This window comes from Phyllobates terribilis, unplaced genomic scaffold (assembly GCF_046119375.1).
Source record: "Phyllobates terribilis strain yellow unplaced genomic scaffold, ASM4611937v1 Scaffold_5__5_contigs__length_657084704, whole genome shotgun sequence".
In the NCBI taxonomy this organism is placed as follows: domain Eukaryota; kingdom Metazoa; phylum Chordata; class Amphibia; order Anura; family Dendrobatidae; genus Phyllobates; species Phyllobates terribilis.
In genome coordinates this window covers 199,545,939-199,573,748 of record NW_027362765.1, presented here as the reverse complement: position 1 = coordinate 199,573,748, position 27,810 = coordinate 199,545,939, and the positions used below count along the sequence as shown (strand labels likewise).

Genomic DNA, 27,810 nt, shown 5'->3' with positions numbered 1-27,810 from the left:
AAGAGCAACTGAGCAGCCAGCCGCAGCGCTCACTTTCTCTTGCTTACGGATACATCTGAAGGCGGAGACAGTGACGCCAGCGCTGACTGGGCGCAGGGCTCACATGACATAACCTCACATGAGCCGCGGGAGAGTGAGTGTTGACACCGCTGGAACAGCGGGTCACGGCAGGTAAGGATAAGTGGTCTTATTTTTATGGGGGCAAACATTCAGATTGAGAAGGGAGTTGTCCTAGTAGTGGACAACCTCTTTAAAAAAAAAAGTAATAATTCATATGTATTTGAGGCTAAAAATCATTTTTGCAATTAGGTTTCATTAAACATTTGGCACCATTTTGCTTTTACAGGCTCTTTGTCTCCCTGTACATTCATCTTTGATGTTGTCTAACCATAAAGCAGGTGAGAGGAGCTCAGAGAAAGTTGCACGTTTCCCCCTCAGACCCTTTTCGATTTGAATAGGGGGCGGACGTGCAGTATTTGGCAGCAGCCACTATACACATGAAGGAGCTGTGCTGTGCAGTGCTGCAACTAAGGCTATTCGCCCACCGCTGAGAGCAGCTGATCGGAGGGGCAGCCGGGTGTCGTACCCCCACCAGATATTAATGATCTATCATAAGGCTAGAGAGTCACACGAATATATATTCTCTCATCTGAGAGAATCGGGTCAATTATGCAAATCACACTCCGATTTTCTCGGATAAGAAGATGAGGGGAAAAATTTTTTTTTTACATCTTCTCCATTGTGTCAGTCCATGGAAATCAGACTGCACTCATAATGTCATCCGAGTGCAGTACAATGTTTTGCACAGACTCACTAACTTGCATGGCCGAATGCTGTCCAAATATCGGATCAAACTCGGGCATGCTGCGATTTTTTCCATGGACCAGCTCTGTTCAAGAAAAAAAAAGAAATATCGGACATGTGCACGACCCATAGAATAACATTGGTCCGAGTGTGATCTGATGTCTTATCGGATCACACTAGGACCAAAAATAAGGTCGTCATGTGCTCAAGCCCTTGGGATAAGCCATCAATATAAAAGTCCTGCCTGAACTCAATCTGCAGCCAGTAGGTTAGAGACTATATAGCCAGTGAAACATGGAGGTTCCAAAAACCAAATGGTGCAAATTTTTTTAGTGAAATCCCATTTGCAACAATTATTTTTAGCCCAAAATGCATGCATATAAAAAAAACAACAACACAAAAGTCCTCAAAACGTGGACAACCCCTTATATTAGATCTCGATTGTATGAACATTGTTGGTGGCCAATGAACAATGCTTTTGGGAGTGAGTCCTCTATAATATAATGTGACGTGCAATGGAATGTTCCACAGCTATTTGTTTATTAATTTTTTTACATGCTATTTATCCTTTTCCCCACACATTCTATGTAAAGGCATGTGAAAAAAAATAATCTGCATGACAGCATAGATTTCCATTGGCACTATGTTACAGATCTCAACTTAGATCCAAACTATGATGGTGTGCATGACGTCCTAGAGCTAATAATGGCGAGATCAGACAGGAGTATACAGGGGAAATACAGATCTGAAAAGGGAAGCATGGAAACAATTGGTAATTATAGCGATGCTGCTGAAAGGAAGACAATACGTCTGGGCTAATCCAGAGGTTATTAACTAGACATAACGTGCCACAGTATAGTGAGACCCAAGTAACTGCTATGCAATGTTTGTACACAGGACAGCGACTACACAAAGTGCCCTGGGAGCTAAAAGGTCTGCAGGCCCATGTCACCCCAAACCGTACCATGTGTGGGGTACACAGCGGGTCATGCTCAGCCATTATTTACACCCCTTCACCTTAGACACTACGTCTGCAAAAAAAAATGCAACAGAAGCTGCAAGTATGTGAATCCACGAGTGACACAAACACCAGCATGCAGAGCGGCATGTTTTTGTTTTGTTATTTTAACTGCAGCTAAAGACTTTGTTAATGCCCTGCAGTGACCTGTAAGCCGTGCGGGCACTACCAATCAATCTGCTTTTAGCTGCAAATGGCATGGTGGCTGCAATGTGTGCATTCAGCCCAATGACTGCAGCATCCACCAACCCTAAGATGTGGCGCTCGACAGTAGTCAGGGCTTTTGCAGCCCGCTGTCAGGCACATGGCACCACAAATCTGCACTGCCAACCACTCATTCTTGTCTTCTTTCTGGGATGGGTGCCCACCTATTTGCAACATTATAACATTTTTCACTAACTCCAAACATGGTATAAACGTTCACACTTGTCCTCAGAAAACACGAGCGGAGACACCTGGTGCACAGGCTCAGCAGACAGCTGGTACAACAAGCCTGAGGGTCACACAGCCTCCTGCAGGCATGGAGTCCGACTGGCCAAAGCTCACTACACCATGTGAATGTCTGACCATTACCCAAAGAGAGCGTAACATCGTACCGTCACCGTGGCTGAGATGGGGCACATGCCCAACAATCAGTACATGACACAGGCCCATGGGGGCAGGCTGAGACTGATGAATAAGCTTAGTGTAGACCCCACTGCCTGACGTATATGTATGCCAGTGCACCACTTACATTCCATACATCAGATATGCCCCAGGACTACAGAATGCCCATGATTCCACTGCCCTCGCATGGCTGCTGCTTGTGATGGGTCACAGCTACACAAATGTCAACTTCCTATGATGATGGAAGGGGAACACACAGGCTGGGCACAGGTAGGACCACCAGGCCTCACATTTTTGCACCAGTGTGGTACAATGGTGGCATAATGTGGAGTGGTAGCCATGAGCTCACTGATTGTCACCAGGGATCCTTAAAGGGGTTGTCCACTACTGAGACACCCCTTCTCAATCCCTAGTTTTCCCCCTTTTAAAATGATAACACCTACACTTATCTCCGATGCCGCTCCAGCAGTGTCTGTCGGCCCTGACTCTCCCAGGAATAACAATGCCACGCCATCAAGTCAGCGCTGGCTTCACTCTCCCCGCCTTCAGACGGATCACATATCTGGAGGAAGTGAGGGCTGCCACAGGGATGACATGACAATGTCACACAATCACCGGGAGAGCCAGTGACGACACCGCTTGAAAGGCACCAATGGGGAGTATAAGTGTTCGTCTACAAGGGGATACAAAGATTGAGATGCAGTTGGCCAAGTAGTGGAGTCCCCTATAAGTAGCCTACACCTGGATTTCTTCCCATCCTGTAGCTGCACTGCCTGATGGGGCAATGTTTGTGCAGAGCTGACTCCGCCCTCCCGCACTAGCCCCGCCCATGCGGAGCCTCACCTTCAGGTAGTCGTTCTCTGAGCGCAGCTCGTCCATCTCCCGCAGGAGGCTCTCGGTGCCCCCGTCCAGCAGATCCTCGGTCAGGTCAGAGAAGGCCATGGAGGTGCTGAGGGGCAGCCGGCTGGAGGCCGCAGACACCCCGCCCTCCTCGCTGCTCGCCCGGCTGCTGCTGTTCTCCTCCGAGGCACAGGACCCCTCCGAGCTGCTGTCCGTCACCCGCCTGGTCCCCGGAGCCGCCGGGATCTTACCCCTCCCTCCGGTTCGGGCAGCGGGGACTGCCAGCTTCTTGGTGCCCGGAGAAGGGAGCGGACGGCGCGGTCCTGGTGGGATAACGCTGAGGGACACCGGGGAAGATCTACGAGGCTTCGACAGAGACCACCCGGTTAGATCCTTGGGGCGGGCCGGGGATGGGGCCCGGTTTAGCTTCTTTTTTTCGGGAACCGGGGGAGGAGCACCCCCTCCGGGCCCCGCCGGCTCCATCACTGCTCCGGGATTTCTGCGGCACGGCTCTGTACGGCTATTCTGCTGATAGCACCGGGGTCCCGGACACACGATTGGAATCCTCCGGCCGATGTGTCCTCCTTCCCCCGGGACTGTCAATGGTACTGCCCGCTGAATGCTCCAGTATAACGGACGCTGATGTGTCTCCTGTGCGCATCGGATTCATCTACTGCTGGGAGGAGGGGGAGGCGCCGGAGCAGAGGACCGGCCCAAAGCAGGGAGGGGGCACATCCTGCAGCAGCTACAGGCTTGGGACTGCGAGTGTATGGGAGGCTCAGCTGAGCTCATACATGGGGAGCTGTGTATAGGAGGCTCGGCTCATACATGGGATTCTGTGTATGGGAGGCTCAGCTCATACATGGGGTGCACACAATAATGGGGGATGTGTATGGGAGGCTCAGCTCATACATGGGGTGCACACAATAATGGGGGATGTGTATGGGAGGCTTGGCTCATACAGGGAGTGCATATAATGGGGGGAGCTGTGTATGGGAGGCTCGGCTCATACATGGGGTGCACACAATAATGGGGGATGCTATGTATGGGAGGCTGGGCTCATACAGGGAGTGCATATAATGGGGGGATTCTGTGTATGGGAGGCTCGGCTCATACATGGGGTGCATATAATGAGGGGGTGCTGTGTATGGGAGGCTCGGCTCATACATGGGATTCTGTGCATGGGAGGCTCAGCTCATACATGGGGTGCACACAATAATGGGGGATGCTATGTATGGGAGGATAAGCTCATACATGGGGTGCACACAATAATGGGGGATGCTGTGTATGGGAGGCTCAGCTCATACAGGGAGTGCATATAATGGGGGGATGCTGTGTATGGGAGGCTCGGCTCATACATGGGGTGCACACAATAATGGGGGATGCTATGTATGGGAGGATAAGCTCATACATGGGGTGCACACAATAATGGGGGATGCTATCTATGGGAGGCTGAGCTCATACAGGGAGTGCATATAATGGGGGGATGCTGTGTATGGGAGGCTCGGCTCATACATGGGGTGCACATAATGGGGGGATGCTGTGTATGGGAGGCTCGGCTCATACAGGGAGTGCATATAACGGGGGGATGCTGTGTATGGGAGGCTCGGCTCATACATGGGATTCTGTGTATGGGAGGCTCAGCTCATACATGGGGTGCACACAATAATGGGGGATGTGTATGGGAAGCTCAGCTCATACACGGGGTGCACACCATAATGGGGGATGCTATGTATGGGAGGATAAGCTCATACATGGGGTGCACACAATAATGGGGGGTGCTATGTATGGGAGGCTCAGCTCATACATGGGGTGCACACAATAATGGGGGGGTGCTATGTATGGGAGGCTCAGCTCATACATGGGGTGCACACAATAATGGAGGGTGCTATGTATGGGAGGCTCAGCTCATACATGGGGTGCACATAATTGGGGGGTGTATGGGAGACTCAGCTCACACATGGGGTGCACACAATAATGGGGGGTGTATGGGAGGCTCAGCTCATACATGGGGTGCACACAATAATGGGGGGGTGAATGCGAGGCTCAGCTCATACATGGGGTGCACACAATAATGGGGGGGTGTATGGTAGGCTCAGCTCATACATGGGGTGCACACAATAATGGGGGGGGTGTATGAGATGCTCAGCTCATACATGGGGTGCACACAATAATGGGGGGTGCTATGTATGGGAGGCTCAGCTCATACATGGGGTGTACATAATGGGGGGTGCTGTGTATGGGAGGCTCGGCTCATACAGGGGGTGCACATAATGTAGGGATGCTGTGTATGGGAGGCTCGGCTCATACATGGGATTCTGTGTATGGGAAGCTCAGCTCATACACGGGGTGCACACAATAATGGGGGATGCTATGTATGGGAGGATAAGCTCATACATGGGGTGCACACAATAATGGGGGATGCTGTGTATGGGAGGCTCAGCTCATACAGGGAGTGCATATAATGGGGGGATGCTGTGTATGGGAGGCTCGGCTCATACATGGGGTGCACACAATAATGGGGGATGCTATGTATGGGAGGATAAGCTCATACATGGGGTGCACACAATAATGGGGGATGCTATGTATGGGAGGCTGAGCTCATACAGGGAGTGCATATAATGGGGGGATGCTGTGTATGGGAGGCTCGGCTCATACATGGGGTGCACATAATGGGGGGATGCTGTGTATGGGAGGCTCGGCTCATACAGGGAGTGCATATAACGGGGGGATGCTGTGTATGGGAGGCTCGGCTCATACATGGGATTCTGTGTATGGGAGGCTCAGCTCATACATGGGGTGCACACAATAATGGGGGATGTGTATGGGAAGCTCAGCTCATACACGGGGTGCACACCATAATGGGGGATGCTATGTATGGGAGGATAAGCTCATACATGGGGTGCACACAATAATGGGGGGTGCTATGTATGGGAGGCTCAGCTCATACATGGGGTGCACACAATAATGGGGGGGTGCTATGTATGGGAGGCTCAGCTCATACATGGGGTGCACACAATAATGGAGGGTGCTATGTATGGGAGGCTCAGCTCATACATGGGGTGCACATAATTGGGGGGTGTATGGGAGACTCAGCTCACACATGGGGTGCACACAATAATGGGGGGTGTATGGGAGGCTCAGCTCATACATGGGGTGCACACAATAATGGGGGGGTGAATGCGAGACTCAGCTCATACATGGGGTGCACACAATAATGGGGGGGTGTATGGTAGGCTCAGCTCATACATGGGGTGCACACAATAATGGGGGGGGTGTATGAGATGCTCAGCTCATACATGGGGTGCACACAATAATGGGGGGTGCTATGTATGGGAGGCTCAGCTCATACATGGGGTGTACATAATGGGGGGTGCTGTGTATGGGAGGCTCGGCTCATACAGGGGGTGCACATAATGTAGGGGTGCTGTGTATGGGAGGCTCGGCTCATACATGGGGTGCACATAATGGGGCGGTGCAGTGTATGGGAGGCTCGGCTCATACATGGAGTGCACATAATGTAGGGGTGCTGTGTATGGGAGGCTGGGCTCATACAGGGAGTGCATATAATGGGGGGATGCTGTGTATGGGAGTCTCGGCTCATACATGGGGTGCACATAATGAGGGGGTGCTGTGTATGGGAGGCTCGGCTCATACATGGGGTGTACATAATGGGGGGTTCTGTGTTTGGGAGGCTCGGCTCATACATGGGGTGCATATAATGGGGGGATGCTGTGTATAGGAGGCTTGGTTCATACATGGGGTGCACATAATGGGGGGTGCTGTGTATGGGAGGCTTGGCTCATACATGGGGTGCACATAATGGGGGGTTGCTGTGTACGGGAGGCTCGGCTCATACATGGGGTGCACATAATGGGGGATGCTGTGTACGGGAGGCTCGGCTCATACATGGGGTGCATATAATGGGGGATTCTGTGTACGGGAGGCTCGGCTCATACATGGGGTGCACATAATGGGGGGATGCTGTGTATGGGAGGCTCGGCTCATACATGGGGTGCACATAATGGGGGGATGCTGTGTATGGGAGGCTCAGCTCATACATGGGGTGCACATAATGGGGCGGTGCTGTGTATGGGAGGCTCGGCTCATACATGGGGTGCACATAATGGGGCGGTGCTGTGTATGGGAGGCTCGGCTCATACATGGGGTGCACATAATGGGGGGATGCTGTGTATGGGAAGCTCGGCTCATACATGAGGTGCACATAATGGGGGGATGCTGTGTATGGGAGTCTCGGCTCATACATGGGGTGCACATAATGGGGGGATGCTGTGTATGGGAGTCTCGGCTCATACATGGGGTGCACATAATGGGGGGATGCTGTGTATGGGAGGATAAGCTCATACATGGGGTGCACACAATAATGGGGGGGTGCTGTGTATGGGAGGCTCAGCTCATACATGGGGTGCACACAATAATGGGGGGGTGCTATGTATGGGAGGCTCAGCTCATACATGGGGTGCACACAATAATGGAGGGTGCTATGTATGGGAGGCTCAGCTCATACATGGGGTGCACATAATTGGGGGGTGTATGGGAGACTCAGCTCACACATGGGGTGCACATAATAATGGGGGGTGTATGGGAGGCTCAGCTCATACATGGGGTGCACACAATAATGGGGGGGTGTATGCGAGGCTCAGCTCATACATGGGGTGCACACAATAATGGGGGGGTGTATGGTAGGCTCAGCTCATACATGGGGTGCACACAATAATGGGGGGGTGTATGAGATGCTCAGCTCATACATGGGGTGCACACAATAATGGGGGGTGCTATGTATGGGAGGCTCAGCTCATACATGGGGTGCACATAATGGGGGGGTGCTGTGCATGGGAGGCTCGGCTCATACATTGGGTGCACATAATGGGGGATGCTGTGTATGGGGGTCTCGGCTCATACATGGGGTGCACATAATGGGGGGATGCTGTGTATGGGAAGCTCGGCTCATACATGGGGTGCACATAACGGGGGGGATGCTGTGTATGGGAGGCTCGGCTCATACATGGGGTGCACATACTGGGGGTTGCTGTGTACGGGAGGCTCGGCTCATACATGGGGTGCATATAATGGGGGATTCTGTGTACGGGAGGCTCGGCTCATACATGGGGTGCACATAATGGGGGAATGCTGTGTACGGGAGGCTCGGCTCATACATGGGGTGCACATAATGGGGGGATGCTGTGTATGGGAGGCTCGGCTCATACATGGGGTGCACATAATGGGGGGGGTGCTGTGTATGGGAGGCTCGGCTCATACATGGGGTGCACATAATGGGGCGGTGCTGTGTATGGGAGGCTCGGCTCATACATGGGGTGCACATAATGGGTGATGCTGTGTATGGGGGTCTTGGCTCATACATGGGGTGCACATAATGGGGGGATGCTGTGTATGGGAAGCTCGGCTCATACATGAGGTGCACATAATGGGGGGATGCTGTGTATGGGAGTCTCGGCTCATACATGGGGTGCACATAATGGGGGGATGCTGTGTATGGGAGTCTCGGCTCATACATGGGGTGCACATAATGGGGGGATGCTGTGTATGGGAGTCTCGGCTCATACATGGGGTGCACATAATGGGGGGATGCTGGGTATGGGAGTCTCAGCTCATACATGGGGTGCACATAATGGGAGGATGCTGTGTATGGGAGACTCGGCTCATACATGGGGTGCACATAATGGGGGGGTTGCTGTGTATAGGAGGCTCGGCTCATACATGGGGTGCACATAATGGGGGGTTGCTGTGTATGGGAGGCTCATACATGGGGTGCACATAATGGGGGGTGCTGTGTATGGAAGGCTCTTCTCATACATGGGGTGCACATAATGGGGATGCTGTGTATGGGTGGCTCGGCTCATACATGGGTGCACATAATGGGGGATGCTGTGTATGGGAGTCTCGGCTCATGCATGGGGTGCACATAATGGGGGGATGCTGTGTATGGGAGGCTCGACTCATACATGGGGTGCACATAATGGGGGGTGCTGTGTATGGGAGGCTCGGCTCATTCATGAGGCGCACATAATGGGGGGTGCTGTGTATGGGAGGCTCAGCTCCTACATGGGGTCCACACAATGGGGGGGTGCCGTGTTTGGGAGGCTCGGCTCATGCATGGGGTGCACATAATGGAGGGGAGGTGCTGTGTATGGGAGGCTTGGCTCATACATGGAGTGCACATATTGGGGTGGGTGTGTATGGGAGGCTCAGCTAATATATGGGGTGTGCACATTGTCGCCACAATAAAATCATGGAGACCCGTCCATTTTTGATTGAAGTCACAGATCAAAATCACTGATGACACACTAATGGTGAAACTGATCACTGACCAAACACTGATGAAAATCTGTGTATGAGGAAAATCACTGATGTTTGAATGAGGCCTAACCTGAAGCTTGTGGGTCTTCATGCAAAATCTGCAACCCGGCCTCCAAATGGTACGGGTATTTAATAGTATTGTATTAACCTAAAAAAGAAGTACCACTATACAAAGTGGGACATCCCCCTGAACCAGAATATACTACCGACAGAAGAAGGGTCTCTATCTATATCCAACCCAGCAAGGGCAGTAGCAAATATCACATGAATATATAATTGAAAGTAATCAAGAGTGATAGAGATACCAAGAACACAACGGGGTTAAATAGAAAAGTAGAAAATGTTTATTTACAGAAAATTAAAGATAATTCCATACAAAAAAAGACTAGAATAACGTAGTAAGGGAAAAGGTACAACTAGAAACCTGATATGGGAAAAGATGGAAAAGTTCTCATGTCAGAAAGAGACAATCAAATCCTTCATATTGTGGGCTCCTTATAGAACAACATGTCTCTACAAAAAGTATGATTTACATACAGTACAGACCAAACTTTTGGACACACCTTCTCATTTAAAGATTTTTCTGTATTTTCATGACTTTGAAAATTGTACATTCACACTGAAGGCATCAAAACTATGAATTAACACATGTGGAATTATATACTTAACAAAAAAGTGTGAAACAACTGAAAATATGTCTTATATTCTAGGTTCTTCAAAGTAGCCACCTTTTGCTTTGATGACTGCTTTGCACACTCTTGGCATTCTCTTGATGAGCTTCAAGAGGTAGTCACCGGAAATGGTTTTCACTTCACAGGTGTGCCCTGTCAGGTTTAATAAGTGGGATTTCTTGCCTTATAAATGGGGTTGGGACCATCAGTTGTGTTGTGCAGAAGTCAGGTGGATACACAGCTGATAGTCCTACTGAATAGACTGTTAGCTGCTTTTTTCTTGCCATAATACAAATTCTAAGTAAAGAAAAACGAGTGACCATCATTACTTTAAGAAATGAAGGTCAGTCTGTCCGAAAATTGGGCAAACTTTGAATATGTCCCCAAGTGCAGTTGCAAAAACCATCAAGTGCTACAAAGAAACTGGCTCACATGAGGACCGCCCCAGGAAAGGAAGACCAAGAGTCACCTCTGCTTCTGAGGATAAGTTTATTGGAGTCACCAGCCTCAGAAATCGCAGGTTAACAGCAGCTCAGATTAGAGACCAGGTCAATGCCACACAGAGTTCTAGCAGCAGACACATCTCTTCAACAACTGTTAAGAGAAGACTTTGTGCTGCAGGCCTTCATGGTAAAATAGCTGCTAGGAAACCACTGCTAAGGACAAGCAACAAGCAGAAGAGACTTGTTTGGGCTAAAGAACACAAGGAATGGACATTAGACCTGTGGAAATCTGTGCTTTGGTCTGATGAGTCCAAATTTGAGATCTTTGGTTCCAACCACCGTGTCTTTGTGCGACGCAGAAAAGGTGAACGGATGGACTCTACATGCCTGGTTCCCACCGTGAAGCATGGAGGAGGAGGTGTGATGGTGTGGGGGTGCTTTGCTGGTGACACTGTTGGGGATTTATTCAAAATTGAAGGCATACTGAACCAGCATGGCTACCACAGCATCTTGCAGCGGCATGCTATTCCATCCGGTTTGCGTTTAGTTGGACCATCATTTATTTTTCAACAGGACAATGACCCCAAACACACCTCCAGGCTGTGTAAGATCTATTTGACCAAGAAGAAGAGTGATGGGGTGCTATGCCAGATGACCTGGCCTCCACAGGCACCAGACCTGAACCCAATCGAGATGGTTTGGGGTGAGCTGGACCGCAGAGTGAAGGCAAAAGGGTCAACAAGTGCTAAGCATCTCTGGGAACTCCTTCAAGATTGTTGGAAGACCATTTCCGGTGACTACCTCTTGAAGCTCATCAAGAGAATGCCAAGAGTGTGCAAAGCAGTCATCAAAGCAAAAGGTGGCTACTTTGAAGAACCTAGAATATAAGACATATTTTCAGTTGTTTCACACTTTTTTGTTAAGTATATAATTCCACATGTGTTAATTCATAGTTTTGATGCCTTCAGTGTGAATATACAATTTTCATAGTCATGAAAATACAGAAAAATCTTTAAATGAGAAGGTGTGTCCAAACTTTTGGTCTGTACTGTATGAAAATTATATATAAAATATAACAGTAGTTATATACTTTAATTTTCTGTAAATAAACATTTTCTACTTTTATATTTAACCCGTTGTGTTCTTGGTATCCCTATTACCCTTGATTAGCAATACTTTCATTTATATATTCAAGTGATATTTGCTATTGCCCTTGCTGGGTTGGATATAGGTAGAGACCCTTCTTCTGTCGGTTGTATATTTAATAGTATTGGCCTCCTCATATGAAATTTTAGGTCTTCCTAGGCCCCTACACCCACTTCACCTACACCCCTACATGGCCATCTGGAAAGTACAGGGTAGAAAAAGAGCCATATAGGGGTAACTGTAAAGGTGCCTATATACATAAAGATTCCTTGGGAATTACAAGTGCGGCCAATATATAACAATTCTGTAACCACAATAGGGCTGCATCTGCAGATGGACCACAGTCCCTGGACCTGACCGTGAGTCTCCTAATCCTCACTAGTCGCCTCATATATGCCTGAGGCTGTTGATTCAGGTCAGAAGACCTACCGTCTCTTTGGGCATTACTGTCCATACATGGATCATGAAACCCAGGCATGAGTCTGACATCTAAGTATAACCATATCTGATTCATAAACGTATCAACCGTAACTCCACGCCGTTTATCACATAATTCTTCAAAGTGCATGAGCTTCAGAACCTGAGCATGGAGTAATGGAAGAAGGTGGCCTGGCTGATGAATCACATTTTCTTTACATAATAAGGACGGAGTGTGTCAGTAACCTGTAGAAAAAATGGTACCAGGATGAACTATGGGAAGATGGCAAGCCATGTACTGCTGGAAACCTGTGTGGATGTTATAATGACATGAAAACCTACCTACTGTAGCTATTGTACAGGCCAAGTAAACCCTTCATTAGAGTGGTATTCCTAGCCAGTGACCTTTTTTCAGCAAGATAACCTACCCCTGCCACACTGCATCATTTTTCAAGAATCGAATGATAAACAGGATAAAAAGTTTAGCGGGGTATTCCCATTAATCTATGGCACATCCACATAAATGTATAGTAGATGTGGATCCCACAGATGGGACCACACCTCAAGAGCCAGGCCCTAACATGCGCCGTTGTCATAAATTCCATTCATTGACTCTCCGCTGCCGGTAGTGAGGAACTGGGAACCTTTCTAGGGACAGATGTGGGATATGCCATAAAAGTACGAGATGGGAATACCCCTTTAAGGTTGTGGCTTGTCCTCCAAATCATCAGATCTCAATCTGACCGAGCATCTGTGGGATGTGCTGGAAAAATAAGTCTGATCCATGGGGGCCACACCTCGCAACTTATAGGACTTAAAGGATTTGCTGCTAATGTCTTGTTGCCAGATACCACAGGACACCTGCAGAGGTCTTATGGCGCCTATGGGTTAGAGCTGTTTTAGCAGCACAAGGGGGATGTACATATTAGGCAGGTTGGCTGATTGGTGTGTGCGAATATTTGTATACCTTCATTTCATTGTTACCGTTTTTCTTATTTTGTTAAACGCCACAAATTTAGGTTTATCACAAGGTGCCATATTGGTCATTTAACCAGGCCCATATGAGGAACTACTTTATTAGGCCACAATGATAAGCACGGTGCAATGTCACATGTAATATATTCCTATGGAATAGTACGACTTCACATGTGTACATGCACCAGTGATATAAAAAGAAATACAACAGTATTGGTCTTTTTGAATTAGTCCTACAAAACCAAGAGATAATAATTGAACAATAACTTTATTTCTATAGCGCCAGCATATTCTGCAGCACTTTACAAATCAGAGGGACATGTACAAATAATATCAGATATTACAGAGTAACACATAATTATACTATTTAAACGAGGAGTGAGGGCGCTGGTCATAAGCTTGCAGTCTATAAGAAAAGAGATCAAGTAGTCATATCTGATCCATTATATGAATGTCTTCCATACAGAATTCTGTAAATTCAGTACAATACGTGGAGCTGCACTGCTAACTGCTCTGTAAGATCAATACGTACAGCTGTCTGCTCTCAAGTGACAGGCACAGAGTACTGTTTTGCTGACATATAGTCTAGGGAACAAAAGGGAAGCTCCTCACTCCTCTGTCACATGTATTGGTGCAACAGCTCCCTCTGCCTTTCTCCACCTAGTAGAGATCCTGCCATTCATTGCTAATACTAGATTTTTCACATTCATAGGGGACTTTAACTGAGGATCTGTATTGTCATGTACTGTAGCTTTTTAAAGAACCACACCAATGTTGTTTTTTATTTCCCCCATCTGTTAACTACTAGTAAAGTATGTTCAATGTTTGCAATAAAATACTTACCAGTCGCTGTCTCCTGCCATTTTCAGCGCAACTCCAGTCTTCTCCAGGACCATGTGACCACAGTTGTGACCGGCCGGTTCACAACAACATTTTTTGTGTGGACTGGAAGTCTGAGAGTCTCAAAATGAGGCTCTCATAGACTTACATTAAGAAAAGAACTATCAGTCTGCGGTGTGAGCCTGCAGGAAAGGACCAGAGCAGCGCTGGAAACGGTAGAAGACAGCGATCAGTAACTATTTTAGGGCATACACTGTACATACATTACTGGTAGCTAACAATTGCCGAAATAAAAAATATAATACTGTAATGGTACTTTAAAAGTATTGTTCACTACTTGGGCTAGCCCTTTTTAAATGAAGTAGTCCCCCTTGTAAAATCAAAACATCATATACTCGCCTCCTGCACTGAACGTGCTACAGTTATGTCAACTTTGGGTCTACTGAAGCTTGGGTTACATTATTATGCCACGTGAGCTCTGCTGCCAATCAGTGGCCACTATTGGGTTGCTGTACTCTTACTACTTCTGCTTGTCTGAGGGTCATTTGAAGGCATGAAACTAGGACAAACTAAATAAGTGAGAGCACAGCAGCCTAATAGCGGCCACTGATTGGCAGCAGAGCTCACGTGGCATAATAATGTCACAGAAGACCCGTAGCCGACGTCACTGGATCAGCGCAAGTGCAGGAGGTGAGCATATGATGTTTTTAATTTCGAAGGGGGACTACTTCATTTTAAAATGGGTTAGTCAGGTAGTGGAAACCCCTTTTAAGTCATGCATTTTAGTATTCATCATTATTAGCAGTTAAATAATGTTATTCACAAAACTAGTCCCTTCACAACAGAGAGCGATCCAATTCTGACAGCACACGTTGGAAAGGAATATCTGATTCATAGATGTTGCTTTGTGGATGCCATCAACACAGCACAAGTCTCTGGCTGCCTGCGTTCTGTGAACCGTCTACCCAAGGAGACTGAAATAAAGGGGCTGATTTACTAATCCTATAAAATTCATTGACACTGTAAGCATAGACAACATGGTCCTAAAATGCGTCAAATTTATCAAAGTGTCTTTAGACTGTCAAGTCTAATTTTTGCGCCATCTATTAGTTGGCTTTACTTTGGTCACCTAAGGCCAAACCCCTACTCTACCAACTTTTCCTTAGGCCATGCCTCTTGTCAAGCATGTTGGAAAATATATCCTAAGTACATGAAAAATATGGTGCAGTGCCTGGAAGACAGGTTTTTGGCACATGTAGATCAGGCCCACTCTGCTTAAACCCTCTCTGAAAAAGCAGAATTGTAAATTCAGCTCTGAGCTATTATCTTTAACTCTGAAACATTTTAACAAAAGTAAGGCTGATGTAACATATGAGTTTCACAGCCCGTGTACAGACCGCAATTCCCGGACCAACCGTGAGTCTCCTTACCGAAATTTACAACTTGATAGGTATATATGAGGTGATTAGGCCGACACGAGTATTGAGATCTGTACACGGACTATGAAACCATGTGAAATCAGCTTAAAGCAGCATATGTACAACAATGTGGAGCACAGATCTATGGGTCACTGTGAAACAATGTGATTGGCTGTTTTAACTAGTTAACCCTGTAAAATGGGCTACAGTGGCACCTGAAAAACATTTATCAAGACCTTAATAATATACTACATATTTATGCTCCACACAGGTATTTACCCCTTTAAATACGCCACACCTTTTAACGTTATATCTAAGCCATGTAAAGTATCAAATATGACAGATCATAGACTTGGGGTACTTGGTTGACATTTCTTTGTATTTGGCTAACAATATTGAGAAACTCTGTTTCAACACTTAACAATACCCTTTTTATTTTTGGCTTCTTAAGACTTGGTACAATGCAAATCCTATACAAATTATGAAGTTCTCTCTCTCTCTCCACATTTTACAGTATTTCCGTTAAGCTAATATTACCAAAGTAATCGTGACAATTATAGAATTACGGTATATAAAAGTAGGCATTGCACAGAAAAGGCCGGAAGTAACCAGCTAAGTTCTAATCCTGAAATAAGGTGATTGTAATTACGGTCTTAAGTAGGTTTTGTTTCATCTGTCACATTCATTTCATCATGACACTATTTTACACCACCCAAGTAATTGTCTGTTTTTACATCTTAATAAACACCCACTGGTCTCAGATGTGATCAGATAATTCCAGTATTGTCTTCTTCGTAAAACATCCTTCACTATGCAATCAGTATTAAAGGGGTTTTCCAAGGCTTAGATATTGATGACGTATCCTTCGGCGGCCGGAAATAAATAACTTAGTAGAATGTGCAGTGGCTGTTCTCCAGTAATGCAGCTCAGCTACCAGTCCCTTCAATGGGTGCTTAACTGCAGTACCCCAGATTGGGCACTGCACATTGTACGGAGCTGTGGGATCCCAGCTGGTCATTGGGGATTTTGGGTGTCAAACCCTCACCTATCTGACATTGACAACCTGAATCAAGGGCAGGTTATCAATATTTACATCCTAGACAACCCCTTTAAAAGGAACACTGTAGTCCAAACTAATGTGTCATGCATAGTTCTGGTTAAAACACCCACATACCTATCAGAGTAAAGTCATCTGTACCTTCCGAATTCAACAGGATTGGCCTACCAATAAATGTAGATGGAAGCCTCCTGACTGTCTGCGAACAAATCAGGTCGGGAGAGAGAAGGATCAGGGAGTTTGAATTTATGCTCCCCATCTTTCTGTATTCGGGTGATAAGTTGCTGCCACAGTTGTCTACTAACGACTTTCTCCCCTCTCCTCCCTGAAGACTAGTGAGTGCTTGTGTGCATGGGATGGGATGTGTTCCACACAATACAGCAAATTGTATCAGGTTTGGTTGCAGCGTTCCTTTTATTATTTATTGAAATGTTTGTGTTTATTATTTATTGAAATGTTTGTTCAGTGTTCAGAAGTATATTAGAATATTGTATATTTTTTACAGTATGTATTCTTAGACCATATTCAGCTATGTATGGGAGCTTATGATTAAAGAGGTTGCCCCCTTTCAAGAAATTTTTAGGCAGATGCTCAGTTACTTGTAAAGATATATTCGGAGCTTTACTTACCCTCCCAGTGTTCAGCTCTGTGTCTCCGCTACTGCCCTGGTCTCTATTGTTTGGCTGCAGAGGTGACATAAAGTAGTCAGCGCTGCAGCCAATCACTGAGCTCAATGGCTCTGCCAATGTAGACAACACAAGCTGCTGAGCTTGTTGATTGGCTGCAGCAATGTTGACTTGACATCACCACTGCAGCCAATTAACAGTGACTGGGGCAATGGTGGAGACACAGTGCTGGACCCCAGAAGGGTAAGTAATACTCAATTTGTTTACAACAAGTAACTGAATAAATGGGCAAAAGTTTTTTGGAAGTGGACAACCTTTTTAGGCTATGTGCGCATGTTCAGTATTTGTTTGCAAAACTTTCTGTAAGGTTTCTGCATCTACATAGGTAACATAGTTTTTAAGGCTGAAGGAAGACTGAGTCCATCTAGTTCAACCCATAGCCTAACATGTTGATCCAGAGGAAGGCAAAAAAAAACCATGTGGCAAACACGAAGCTCCACATTGGGGAAAAAAATTCCTTCCCGACTCCATACGACAATCAGACTAGTTCCCTGGATCAACGCCCTATCAAGGAATCTAGTATATATAACCTGTAATATTATACTTTTCAAGATAGACATTCATGCCCTTCTTAAATTTTAATAGTGAATCACTCATTACAACATCATGCGGCAGAGAGTTCCATAGTCTCACTGCTCTTACAGTAAAGAATCCCCGTCTGTGATTATGATTAAACCTTCTTTCCTCCAGACGTAGAAGATGCCCCCTTGTCCCCGTCTCTGGCCTCAGAGTAAAAAGATCAGTAGAAAGGTCTTTGTACTGTCCCCTCATATACTTGTACATAGTAATAAGATCACCCCTAAGCCTTCGTTTTTCCACAGTAAATAATCCCAAGTGTAATAACCTGTCTTGGTATTGCAGACACCCCAGTCCTCTAATAACCTTGGTCGCTCTTCTCTGCACCCTCTCTAGTTCAGCTATGTCTTTCTTATACACCGGAGACCAGAACTGTACACAGTATTCTAAGTGTGGTCGCACTAATGACTTGTATAGAGGTAAAATTATGTTCTCCTCATGAGCATCTATGCCTCATTATTTTATTTGCCTTTGCAGAAGCTGCCTGACACTGGTCACTAAACGTGAGCTTGTCGTCCACCAATACACCCAGGTCTTTTTCAGTTACAGTTTTGCCCAGTGTTTTACAATTAAGCATATAATTATACATTTTATTTCCTCTGCCCAAGTGCATTACCTTACATTTATCCCCATTAAAGCTCATTTGCCATTTATCAGCCCAAGCTTCTAGTTTACGTAGATCCTCCTGTAATATAAAATTGTCCTCCTCTGTATTGATTACCCTGCAGAGTTTAGTGTCATCTGCAAATATTGAAATACTACTCCCCCCTACAAGGTCATTAATAAATATGTTAAAAAGAAGGGGGCCCAATACTGACCCCTGTGGTACCCCACTGTTAACTGAGACCCAGTCTGAGTGTTTTCCATTAATAACCACCCTTTGTTTCCTATCACTGAGCCAGTTCTTAACCCACATACATATATTTTCCCCTATCCCCATTGTTCTCATTTTATGTATCAACCTTTTGTGTGGAACCGTATCAAAAGCTTTTGAAAAGTCCATATACACAACATCCACTGCATTTCCTTGGTCCAGTCCAGAACTTGCCTCCTCATAAAAACTGATCAGATTAGTTTGACAGGAATGGTCCCTCGTAAACCCATGTTGATATTGGGTCATTATTATTATTATTATAGCGCCATTTATTCCATGGCACTTTACATGTGAAGAAGGGTTATACATACAAGAACAATTACAATAATCTTGAACACAATGTGACGGCGACTGGTACAGGAGGAGCGAGGACCCTGCCCACGAGGGCTCACAGTCTACAAGGGAAGGGTGAGGATACAGTAGGTGAGGGTAGAGCTGGTCGTGCCGCATTATTTGTGGAGTGGTGGTTACTGCAGGTTGTAGGCTTGTCGGAAGAGGTGGGTCTTCAGGCTCTTTTTGAAGGTTTCCACGGTCGACGAGAGTCTGATGTGTTGGGGTAGAGAGTTCCAGAGTAGAGGGGAAGCACGGGAGAAACCTTGTATGCGATTGTGGGAGGAGGAGATTAGAGGGGAGTAGAGAAGGAGATCTTGTGAGGATCGGAGGTTGCGTGCGGGTATGTAGGGGGAGACTAGGTCAAAGATATATGGAGGAGACAGGTTGTGAATGGCTTTGTATGTCATGGTTAGGGTTTTGAACTGGAGTCTCTGGGCAATGGGGAGCCAGTGAAGAGATTGACAGAGAGGCGAGGCCGGGGAATAGCGGGGGGACAGGTGGATTAGTCGGGCAGCAGAGTTTAGGATGGATTGGAGGGGTGCAAGAGTGTTGGAAGAGAGGCCACAGAGCAGGAGGTTGCAGTAGTCAAGGCGGGAGATGATGAGGGCATGCACTAGGGTTTTTGCAGATTCATGGTTGAGGAATGTGCGGATCCGGGAGATATTTTTGAGTTGGAGTCGGCAGGAAGTTGAAAGGGCTTGGATATGTGGTTTGAAGGAGAGTTCAGAGTCCAGGGTTACCCCAAGGCAGCGAGCCTGAGGGACTGGGGACAGTGGGCAGCCATTGACTATGATGGATAGGTCAGTTGGGGGGGTTGAATGAGATGGCGGAAAGATGATGAATTCTGTTTTGTCCATGTCATGAGGTTATTCTTCTTCAGATACTCTAGTATAGCATCTCTTAGGAAACTCTCCAGGATTTTACCCACAGTAGAGGTTAAGCTTACTGGCCTATAGTTTACTAGTTCAGTTTTTGTCCCCTCTTTGAATATTGGCACCACATTTGCTATACGCCAGTCGTGTGGTACAGACCCTGTTATTATGGAATCTTTAAAGATTAAAAATAATGGTCTATCTATGACGTTACTTAATTCCTGCAGTACTCGCGGGTGTATCCCATACGGGCCCGGGGATTTGTCAACTTTAGTGATTTTTAGACGATGCCGTACTTCCTGCTGGGTTAAGCAAGTGACATTTAATGGAGAATTTTTGTTATCACTGATCCTGTTTTCTGTCATGCGATTTTCTTGTGTAAATACGGTTGAAAAAAAATCATTTAGCATATTGGCTTTTTCCTCATCCTCCTCCACCATTTCCCCCAGACTATTTTTAAGGGGGCCAACACTATCATTTTTTAGTTTTTTACTATTTATGTAGTTAAAGAATATTTTGGGGTTATTTTTACTTTCTCTGGCAATGATTCTCTCTGCCTCAATCTTTGCTGCCTTGATTTGGTTTTTATAGAATTTATTTAATTTTCTATATTTATTTAATGCCTCATCACTACCTACTTGCTTTTGTTCTCTAAGGCTATGTGCCCACGTTGCATTTATGAAGCAGAAAATTTCTGCTTCATTTCTGCAAGTCCTCTCCCGGAAAAACGCATGCGGAATTCCGCACGCGTTTCATCGCGCATTTTTCGCGCGTTTATCACGCGTTTTCCACATGCGGAATTGCCTTGCGTTTTTTATGCATTGGACAAAGGCAATTCTGCTTGCGGAAACGCAAAATTAAATGACATGCTGCGGATTTTTGAACGCAGCATAAACGCTGCGGAAAAATCCGCAGCATGTGCATAGAACTTGCGGAATCCCATTGGGGACCATGGGGTGCGTGTTACCAAGCGTTTTACAAGCGTTTCCGCTGCGGAAATTCCGCATCAAAAACGCTTGAAAAACGCTACGTGGGCACACAGCCTAAATGCTTTCTTTTTGTCACTTATTGCGCCCCTTACAGCTCTATTTAGCCATAGTGGTTTCCTCCTATTTCTAGCATGTTTATTCCCAAAGGGTATATATTGTGCACAGGTCCTATTCAGGATGCTAATAAATGTCTCCCATTTGCTTTGTGTAGCTTTATGTCTCAGGATATCGTCCCAGTTTATTGCACTAAGATCATCTCTCAACCGTTGGAAATTTGCCCTCCTGAAGTTTAGTGTCCTTGTAACCCCTCTACTACACATCTTATTAAAGGTTACATGAAAATGTATTATTTTGTGATCACTATTACCCAAGTGACCCCCAACTCCTATATTTGATATGCGGTCTGGCCTATTGGTTAATATTAGATCTAGCAGTGCCCCCCTTCTTGTTGGGTCCTGAACCAGTTGTGAAAGGTAATTGTCTCTCATAGTTGTCAAAAACCTATAACCTTTCCTTGAACTACAGGTTTCTGTCCCCCAATGTATTTCAGGGTAGTTGAAGTCTCCCATAATAATGACTTCTCCTTGAGTCGCTGCTTCATCTATTTGCTTTACGAGGATATTCTCCGCTACTTCCATTATTTTTGGAGACTTATAACAATCCCCTATCAGTAATTTATTATTTTTCCAGCTCCCCTTATCTCCACCCACAGGGACTCTACATTTTCATTATATTCACATATATCTTCCCACAAGACGGGTTTTAAGGATGATTTTACTTATAAACACACACCCCCCCCCCCCTCGCTTGTTTGTACGGTCATTTCTGAACAGACTATAGCCCTGTAAATTAACTGCCCAGTCATGGCTCTCTGTTAGAACCCTCCTGTTAGTTTTTGCTATCTTGTGTTTTGCGGTCACGTGACCAGCTGCCTATATATTCCAGCTCCGCCCTTCTGGCTTTGCTGAACTTCAGTGTTTTTTGCCTGTCTCTCTAGCCAGGTGCTTCGGTGCCTATCTCTGTCTAGTTTGCTTGGTCCTCTGGGACCTCTAGTACTTTTTGTCAGTTTGTCTTTTTGCTCTGCAGCAACTTCTGTTAGGAGGTGTCCCATTTTTGTCCTTAGTTCTTTTAGGGACCCCTCCCTTTATTCTATAGGTCTCCGTTCAGACTAGCCGAGGACGAAGGCGGGTCTGTTCACAAGGAACAGGCTGCCCACTACATCGTAGGGATTCAGCTTAGTCTTACTATAGGGACAGCTTTTCCCATTCTTTCCTTAGTTTATGTTGCAGATCATAACAGTAAGTCCAGCCCAAAAAAAAAAAAAAACTAAAAGGAAAGAAATTCGGGGATCAATATGGTTTCCGTCCAGGAGTTGGCTCAGCGCCTGCAGGGATTGTCTCTGGAGGTGGCCGAGCTTCAGCAACACGTGAGTAGCTGTCCTGGAGCGCATTTTGTGGAACCGAAGGTAGGACTGCCTGATATTTTTTATGGTAAACAGCAAGATTTTTTTTCCTTTAAAAATGCTTGTTTGTTATATTTTCGTTTGAGATCGAGGTCCTCTGGGAATGAATCACAGCGCATTGGTTTTATTACGTCACTTTTGCGCAAAGAACCACAGAGGTGGGCCTTTTCTCTCCAACCTAATGATCCGTGTTTAAGTTCTGTTGAGGAATTTTTTTCCGCTATGGGGCTATTATATGACGAACCTGATCGAATCTCATCTGCTGAATCAGAACTTAGACATTTGAATCAGGGGTCAGATGATGTTGAAATTTATTGCACACACTTCAGGCGATGGGCTTCAGAAGTTAAGTGGAATGATTCGGCGCTGATATGTTTATTTCTTGCTGGTCTGAGTGAAAGGGTTAAGGATTTGCTAATTGCATTCCCTGCACCTGAAACTCTGCAGGAAGCTATGCAGTTAGCTGTTCGTGTGGACAGGAGAATAAGGTCCAGGGTCAATGATGTAAAAACTCCTGTAACTTCAGGCCCTAGTTTCCAGAAAATCTGCTCTGACAGCAGAGAACCAATGGAGGTTGGGGCGATGTCACTCCGCTCTCAAGAAAGAGACAGGAGATTTGCCGAAGGCTTATGTCTTTATTGTGGTAAAGCTGATCATTTGATTAAGTATTGTGAGCGTCGTTTAAGTAAAGAAAAAAATAAGGTCAGTTACGCCCGTATAGCTTGTTTACGCTCTGCAGGAGTGTTCCTTTCTGGGTGTTCTACTCTGCAAGGAGATTTGATTGAATTTCAGGTATTTGTGGATTGTGGTTCAACACTTAATGTGATTGATAAAGGGTTTTTGGAAAAACTTAAATTGAAATCCAAACCTTTGTCATCTCCTATTTCTGTGGTTGCAATTGATAACACTCCTTTGAAATGTATTATTCACAAAAGTGCTGCATTTCCTCTCACTATCAATGGTGTTCACCAAGAAATTTTGGATTTGGTTGTTTTGGATAATTTGCCCTCTCCAGTTGTTCTAGGATTGCCTTGGTTAAAACTGCACAATCCTTTGTTGGACTGGTCTACTAATGTGATTAAGTCTTGGAGTCCGAAGTGCTATGATAAATTTTGTAATGGTCGCATTGCGGCTGTGGAAAAAGGGGAATTACCAGTACCTATTCAAGATTTTTGGAGGGTTTTTTCGGAGGAGGAGTCGCAAGTTTTACCTCCTCATAGGGATTATGATTGCGCCATTGAGTTTGTTCCAGGTGCTACTCTTCCCAAAAGTCGCTTGTTTAATCTTACTATCTCTGAAAGAAAGGCCTTGGAGGAGTACATAGAGACTAGCCTGGCTGCTGGTCACATTAGACCTTCTAAGTCGCCTGTGGCAGTCGGATTCTTCTTTGTTAAAAAAAAGGACGGCGGTTTACGTCCATGTCTGGATTTTCGTGAAATTAATAAGATTACCGTACGCAATTCCTACCCATTGCCGTTAATTCCTGACTTGTTTAACCAGATAGTGGGGGCCAAGTGGTTCTCAAAAATTGATCTCCGAGGGGTATGCAATTTGTTACGTGTGAAGGAGGGTGATGAATGGAAAACTGCTTTTAACACTCCGGTTGGTCATTTTGATAATCTGGTGATGCCCTTTGGTCTTACCAATGCACCTGCATTTTTTCAGAACCTTATTAATGACATCCTGAGACCTTTGATTGGTAAGAATGTGGTTGTGTATTTGGATGACATTTTGATTTATTCACCAGATTTAGAGTCCCATTGGCAGAGTGTACGTGAAGTTTTGCAGTTATTGAGTGATAATTCACTCTTTGCTAAGCTGGAGAAATGTGAGTTCGCTGTGCAGAAAATTAGTTTTTTGGGCTACATTGTCTCCAGTGAGGGCTTTGAGATGGACCCTGTGAAGGTTCAGGCTGTGCAGGAATGGCCTAGGCCTATTGGTTTGAAATCTATACAGAGGTTTTTGGGTTTTGCCAATTATTACAGGAAATTCATTAAGAATTTTTCTGTAATTTTTAAACCTCTAACCGATCTCACCAAGAAAGGTGCGAATACGACCCAGTGGACTACTGAAGCCATTGAAGCGTTTGAGTATCTCAAAGAGAGGTTCAGTTCTGCCCCTATCCTTATACAGCCTGATGAGACCAAACCTTTTTTGGTCGAGGTCGATGCTTCATCAGTGGGGGTCAGAGCAGTTTTGTCTCAGGAGAACAAGGGTGGAGTACATCCTTGTGCCTTCTTTTCGAAAAAAATTTCAGAAACCGAACTGAATTATGATGTTGGAAATCGAGAGTTGCTGGCTATTAAACTTGCGTTTGAACACTGGCGTCATTTTTTGGAAGGCGCTAGATTTCCTATTCAGGTTTTCACAGATCATAAGAATTTGATCTATCTGGATGCTGCCAAGTGCTTGAATGCCCGTCAAGCTAGGTGGGCACTTTTTTTTTCTCGGTTTAATTTTTCTGTTACCTATATTCCTGGTACTAAGAATGTTAAAGCCGAAGCTTTATCTCGCAGCTTCTCTCCTACGGTCGGTGCCGAGGAAGAGGAGAGCATTTTGCAGAAAGGAGTTGTGGTGGCGGCATTGGACTCCGATTTGGAGAATGGGATTCTGAATGCTCAAGATGATGCTCCATCTAACACTCCCCATGGGAGGTTGTTCGTACCTAGAGCCTTTAGGAGTGATTTGTTTGTGGAGTGTCATGAGTCTCGGTTGGCAGGTCATCCAGGAGTTTCGGAGACCAAGAGACTTATCAGTCGCAGTTTTTGGTGGCCTGGATGACAGAAGGAAGTCATCAAGTGGGTGCGTTAGTGTACTGTGTGTGCCAGGTCAAAACCTTCACATACTCCGGCTGCGGGGTTGCTTTGCCCTCTGGAGGTTCCTAGTGCGCCTTGGACGCATCTCTCTATGGATTTTATTACTGATCTTCCTGTGTCTGAGGGTTTTACTGTCATCTGGGTGGTCGTAGACCATTTTAGTAAAATGTGTCATTTGGTTCCATTCATTAAGTTGCCCTGCGCCAAGACACTCGCTAAGGCGTTTGTTAAGGAGATTGTCATGCTCCATGGCGTTCCCACGGATATTGTTTCTGATAGAGGACCTCAGTTTGTGGCTCGCTTTTGGCGTGCTTTTTGTGACAGGTTGGGAGTTCATTTGTCATTTTCATCTGGTTATCATCCTGAGTCTAATGGACAGACTGAAAGAAAGGACCAGGATGTTGAGCAGTTTTTGCGTTGTTTTGTGGCGGACAATCAAGAGGTGTGGTCTGAGTTTCTGCCTCTCGCAGAATTTGCTCTTAACAATCATACATCCTCCTCTGCTGGGTGTTCTCCTTTTTTTTGTTGCACTGGGAGACATCCGTCTTTTGGTTCGTTCTCCAAATTTTGGTCGGCGGTGCCGGAGGAGGAGAATTTTTCCGGTGATTTGGAGAGAGTTTGGACTAATGTACGTTGTAACCTGCAAGAGGCTAACAAGAAGTCCAAGAAGTATTTTGACAGGAAACGTAAAGAGGTTTTGTTTACTGTGGGTGACATGGTTTGGTTGTCCTCGAAGAACTTGCGGTTGAGGATTCCCTCTAAAAAACTGGGTCCTAAGTTTGTGGGTCCATTTAAAGTGCTTCAGGTTGTTAACCCATCTGCTGTCAGGTTGGATGTCCCTACTTCCTGGAAGATTACTCCTGTGTTTCATGTTTCCTTGTTGAAAAAGGCTGACGTTTCTAATAGGGACGCCACTGTTACAGTTCCTCCTGTAGTGAAAGACGGTGAATATGAAATTTCTCGTATTTTAAATTCAAGATGGCATAGAGGGATATTACAGTATCTTGTCTCCTGGAAGGGTTTCGGTCCCGAAGACAACTCCTGGGTAAGGACCGATGATGTCTCTGCTCCTAGGCTTGGTAAAGCTTTCCACAGGAGGTTTCCTAATAGGCCTGGGCCTGGAGGATCCTCATAGAAGAGGGGGTACTGTTAGAACCCTCCTGTTAGTTTTTGCTATCTTGTGTTTTGCAGTCACGTGACCAGCTGCCTATATATTCCAGCTCCGCCCTTCTGGCTTTGCTGGACTTCAGTGTTTTTTGCCTGTCTCTCTAGCCAGGTGCTTCGGTGCCTATCTCTGTCTAGTTTGCTTGGTCCTCTGGGACCTCTAGTACTTTTTGTCAGTTTGTCTTTTTGCTCTGCAACAACTTCTGTTAGGAGGTGTCCCATTTTTGTCCCAGTCCTTAGTTCTTTTAGGGACCCCTCCCTTTATTCTATAGGTCTCCGTTCAGACTAGCTGAGGACGAAGACGGGTCTGTTCACAAGGAACAGGCTGCCCGCTACATCGTAGGGATTCAGCTTAGTCTTACTGTAGAGACAGCTTTTCACATTCTTTCCTTAGTTTATGTTGCAGATCATAACACTCTCGTCCAGCCACGTCTCAGATATCCCTACCATGTCATAATTATTTTCCAACAAAATTAATTCTAATTCCTCCATTTTGTTGGTGAGGCTTCTGGCATTAGTGTACATGCATTTTATGTATCTCTCTGTACCTCTATTCCTTCTTCCTTTATTGACTGTTCTAACCCCACTCCCAATTTCTTTATTTGTGCCCAGGTCACTATCTGCACTATCTTCCCCACCTATAAAATGAATACCCTCCCCCCCAATCCCTAGTTTAAACACTCCTCCAACCTTCTAGCCATTTTCTCCCCCAGCACAGCTGCACCCTCCCCATTGAGGAGCAGCCGGTCCCTAGCGTAGAGTCTGTAGCCAACTGAGAAGTCGGCCCAGTTCTCCAGGAACCCAAATCCCTCCTTCCTACACCAGTTCTTGAGCCACTTATTTATCTCCCTAATCTCCTGTTGCCTCTCTGGCGTGGCACGTGGTACCGGTAGTATTTCAGAGAATACCACCTTGGAGGTCCTTGCTTTCAGCTTGCAGCCTAATTCCCTGAAATCATCTTTAAGGACCTTCCACCTACCTCTAACTTTGTCATTTGTGCCAATGTGCACCATGACCGCTGGATCCTCACCAGCCCCTCCCAGTAATCTGTCAACCCGATCAGCGATGTGCCGGACTAGAGCGCCAGGTAGGCAGCACACTGTTCGACGATCCCTGTCTTTGTGACAGATTGCCCTATCTGTTCCCCTAATAATTGAGTCCCCCACTACCAGCACCTGCCTGGCCTGCCCTGCTCTCCCATTTCCCTCTTTACTGGAGCTGACACTCCTCCGGCTTTCAGGGGACATGCCTTGCTGAAGCAGTGCTACCCCTGTACCATCACTCCCCTCATCTGCCTGCTTTGCAAACTTATCTTGGCAGCAAAAATGCTGCGGCAAAACCGTGCGTTTTGCTGCGATTTTGTGTGTTTTTGATGCGTTTTTGTACAGCAATGAATGCTTTTTGGAGCTAAATAAAGATATTTGATTAAAGAAACGTGGGACATCGCTTCAACCCTTGGATTAC

The 27,810-nt window shown here is 45.9% G+C and overlaps 1 protein-coding gene across 4 annotated transcripts in view; it reads right to left on the bottom strand.

Annotated features, from left to right (window-relative positions):
* The window catches only part of MTCL2 (microtubule crosslinking factor 2), a 94,330-nt gene extending 90,358 nt beyond the window's left edge, over positions 1-3,972 (bottom strand). For 3 of the 4 annotated variants that reach the window (XM_073683678.1, XM_073683679.1, XM_073683681.1), the window contains exon 1: positions 3,272-3,972. In XM_073683678.1, coding sequence (XP_073539779.1) covers positions 3,272-3,751 — 480 coding nt within the window. In that variant the 5' untranslated portion in view covers positions 3,752-3,972. The remainder of the gene's footprint in view (positions 1-3,271) is intronic. The other variant, XM_073683680.1, reaches the window with a different exon arrangement.
* Positions 3,973-27,810: the final 23,838 nt, after the last annotated feature.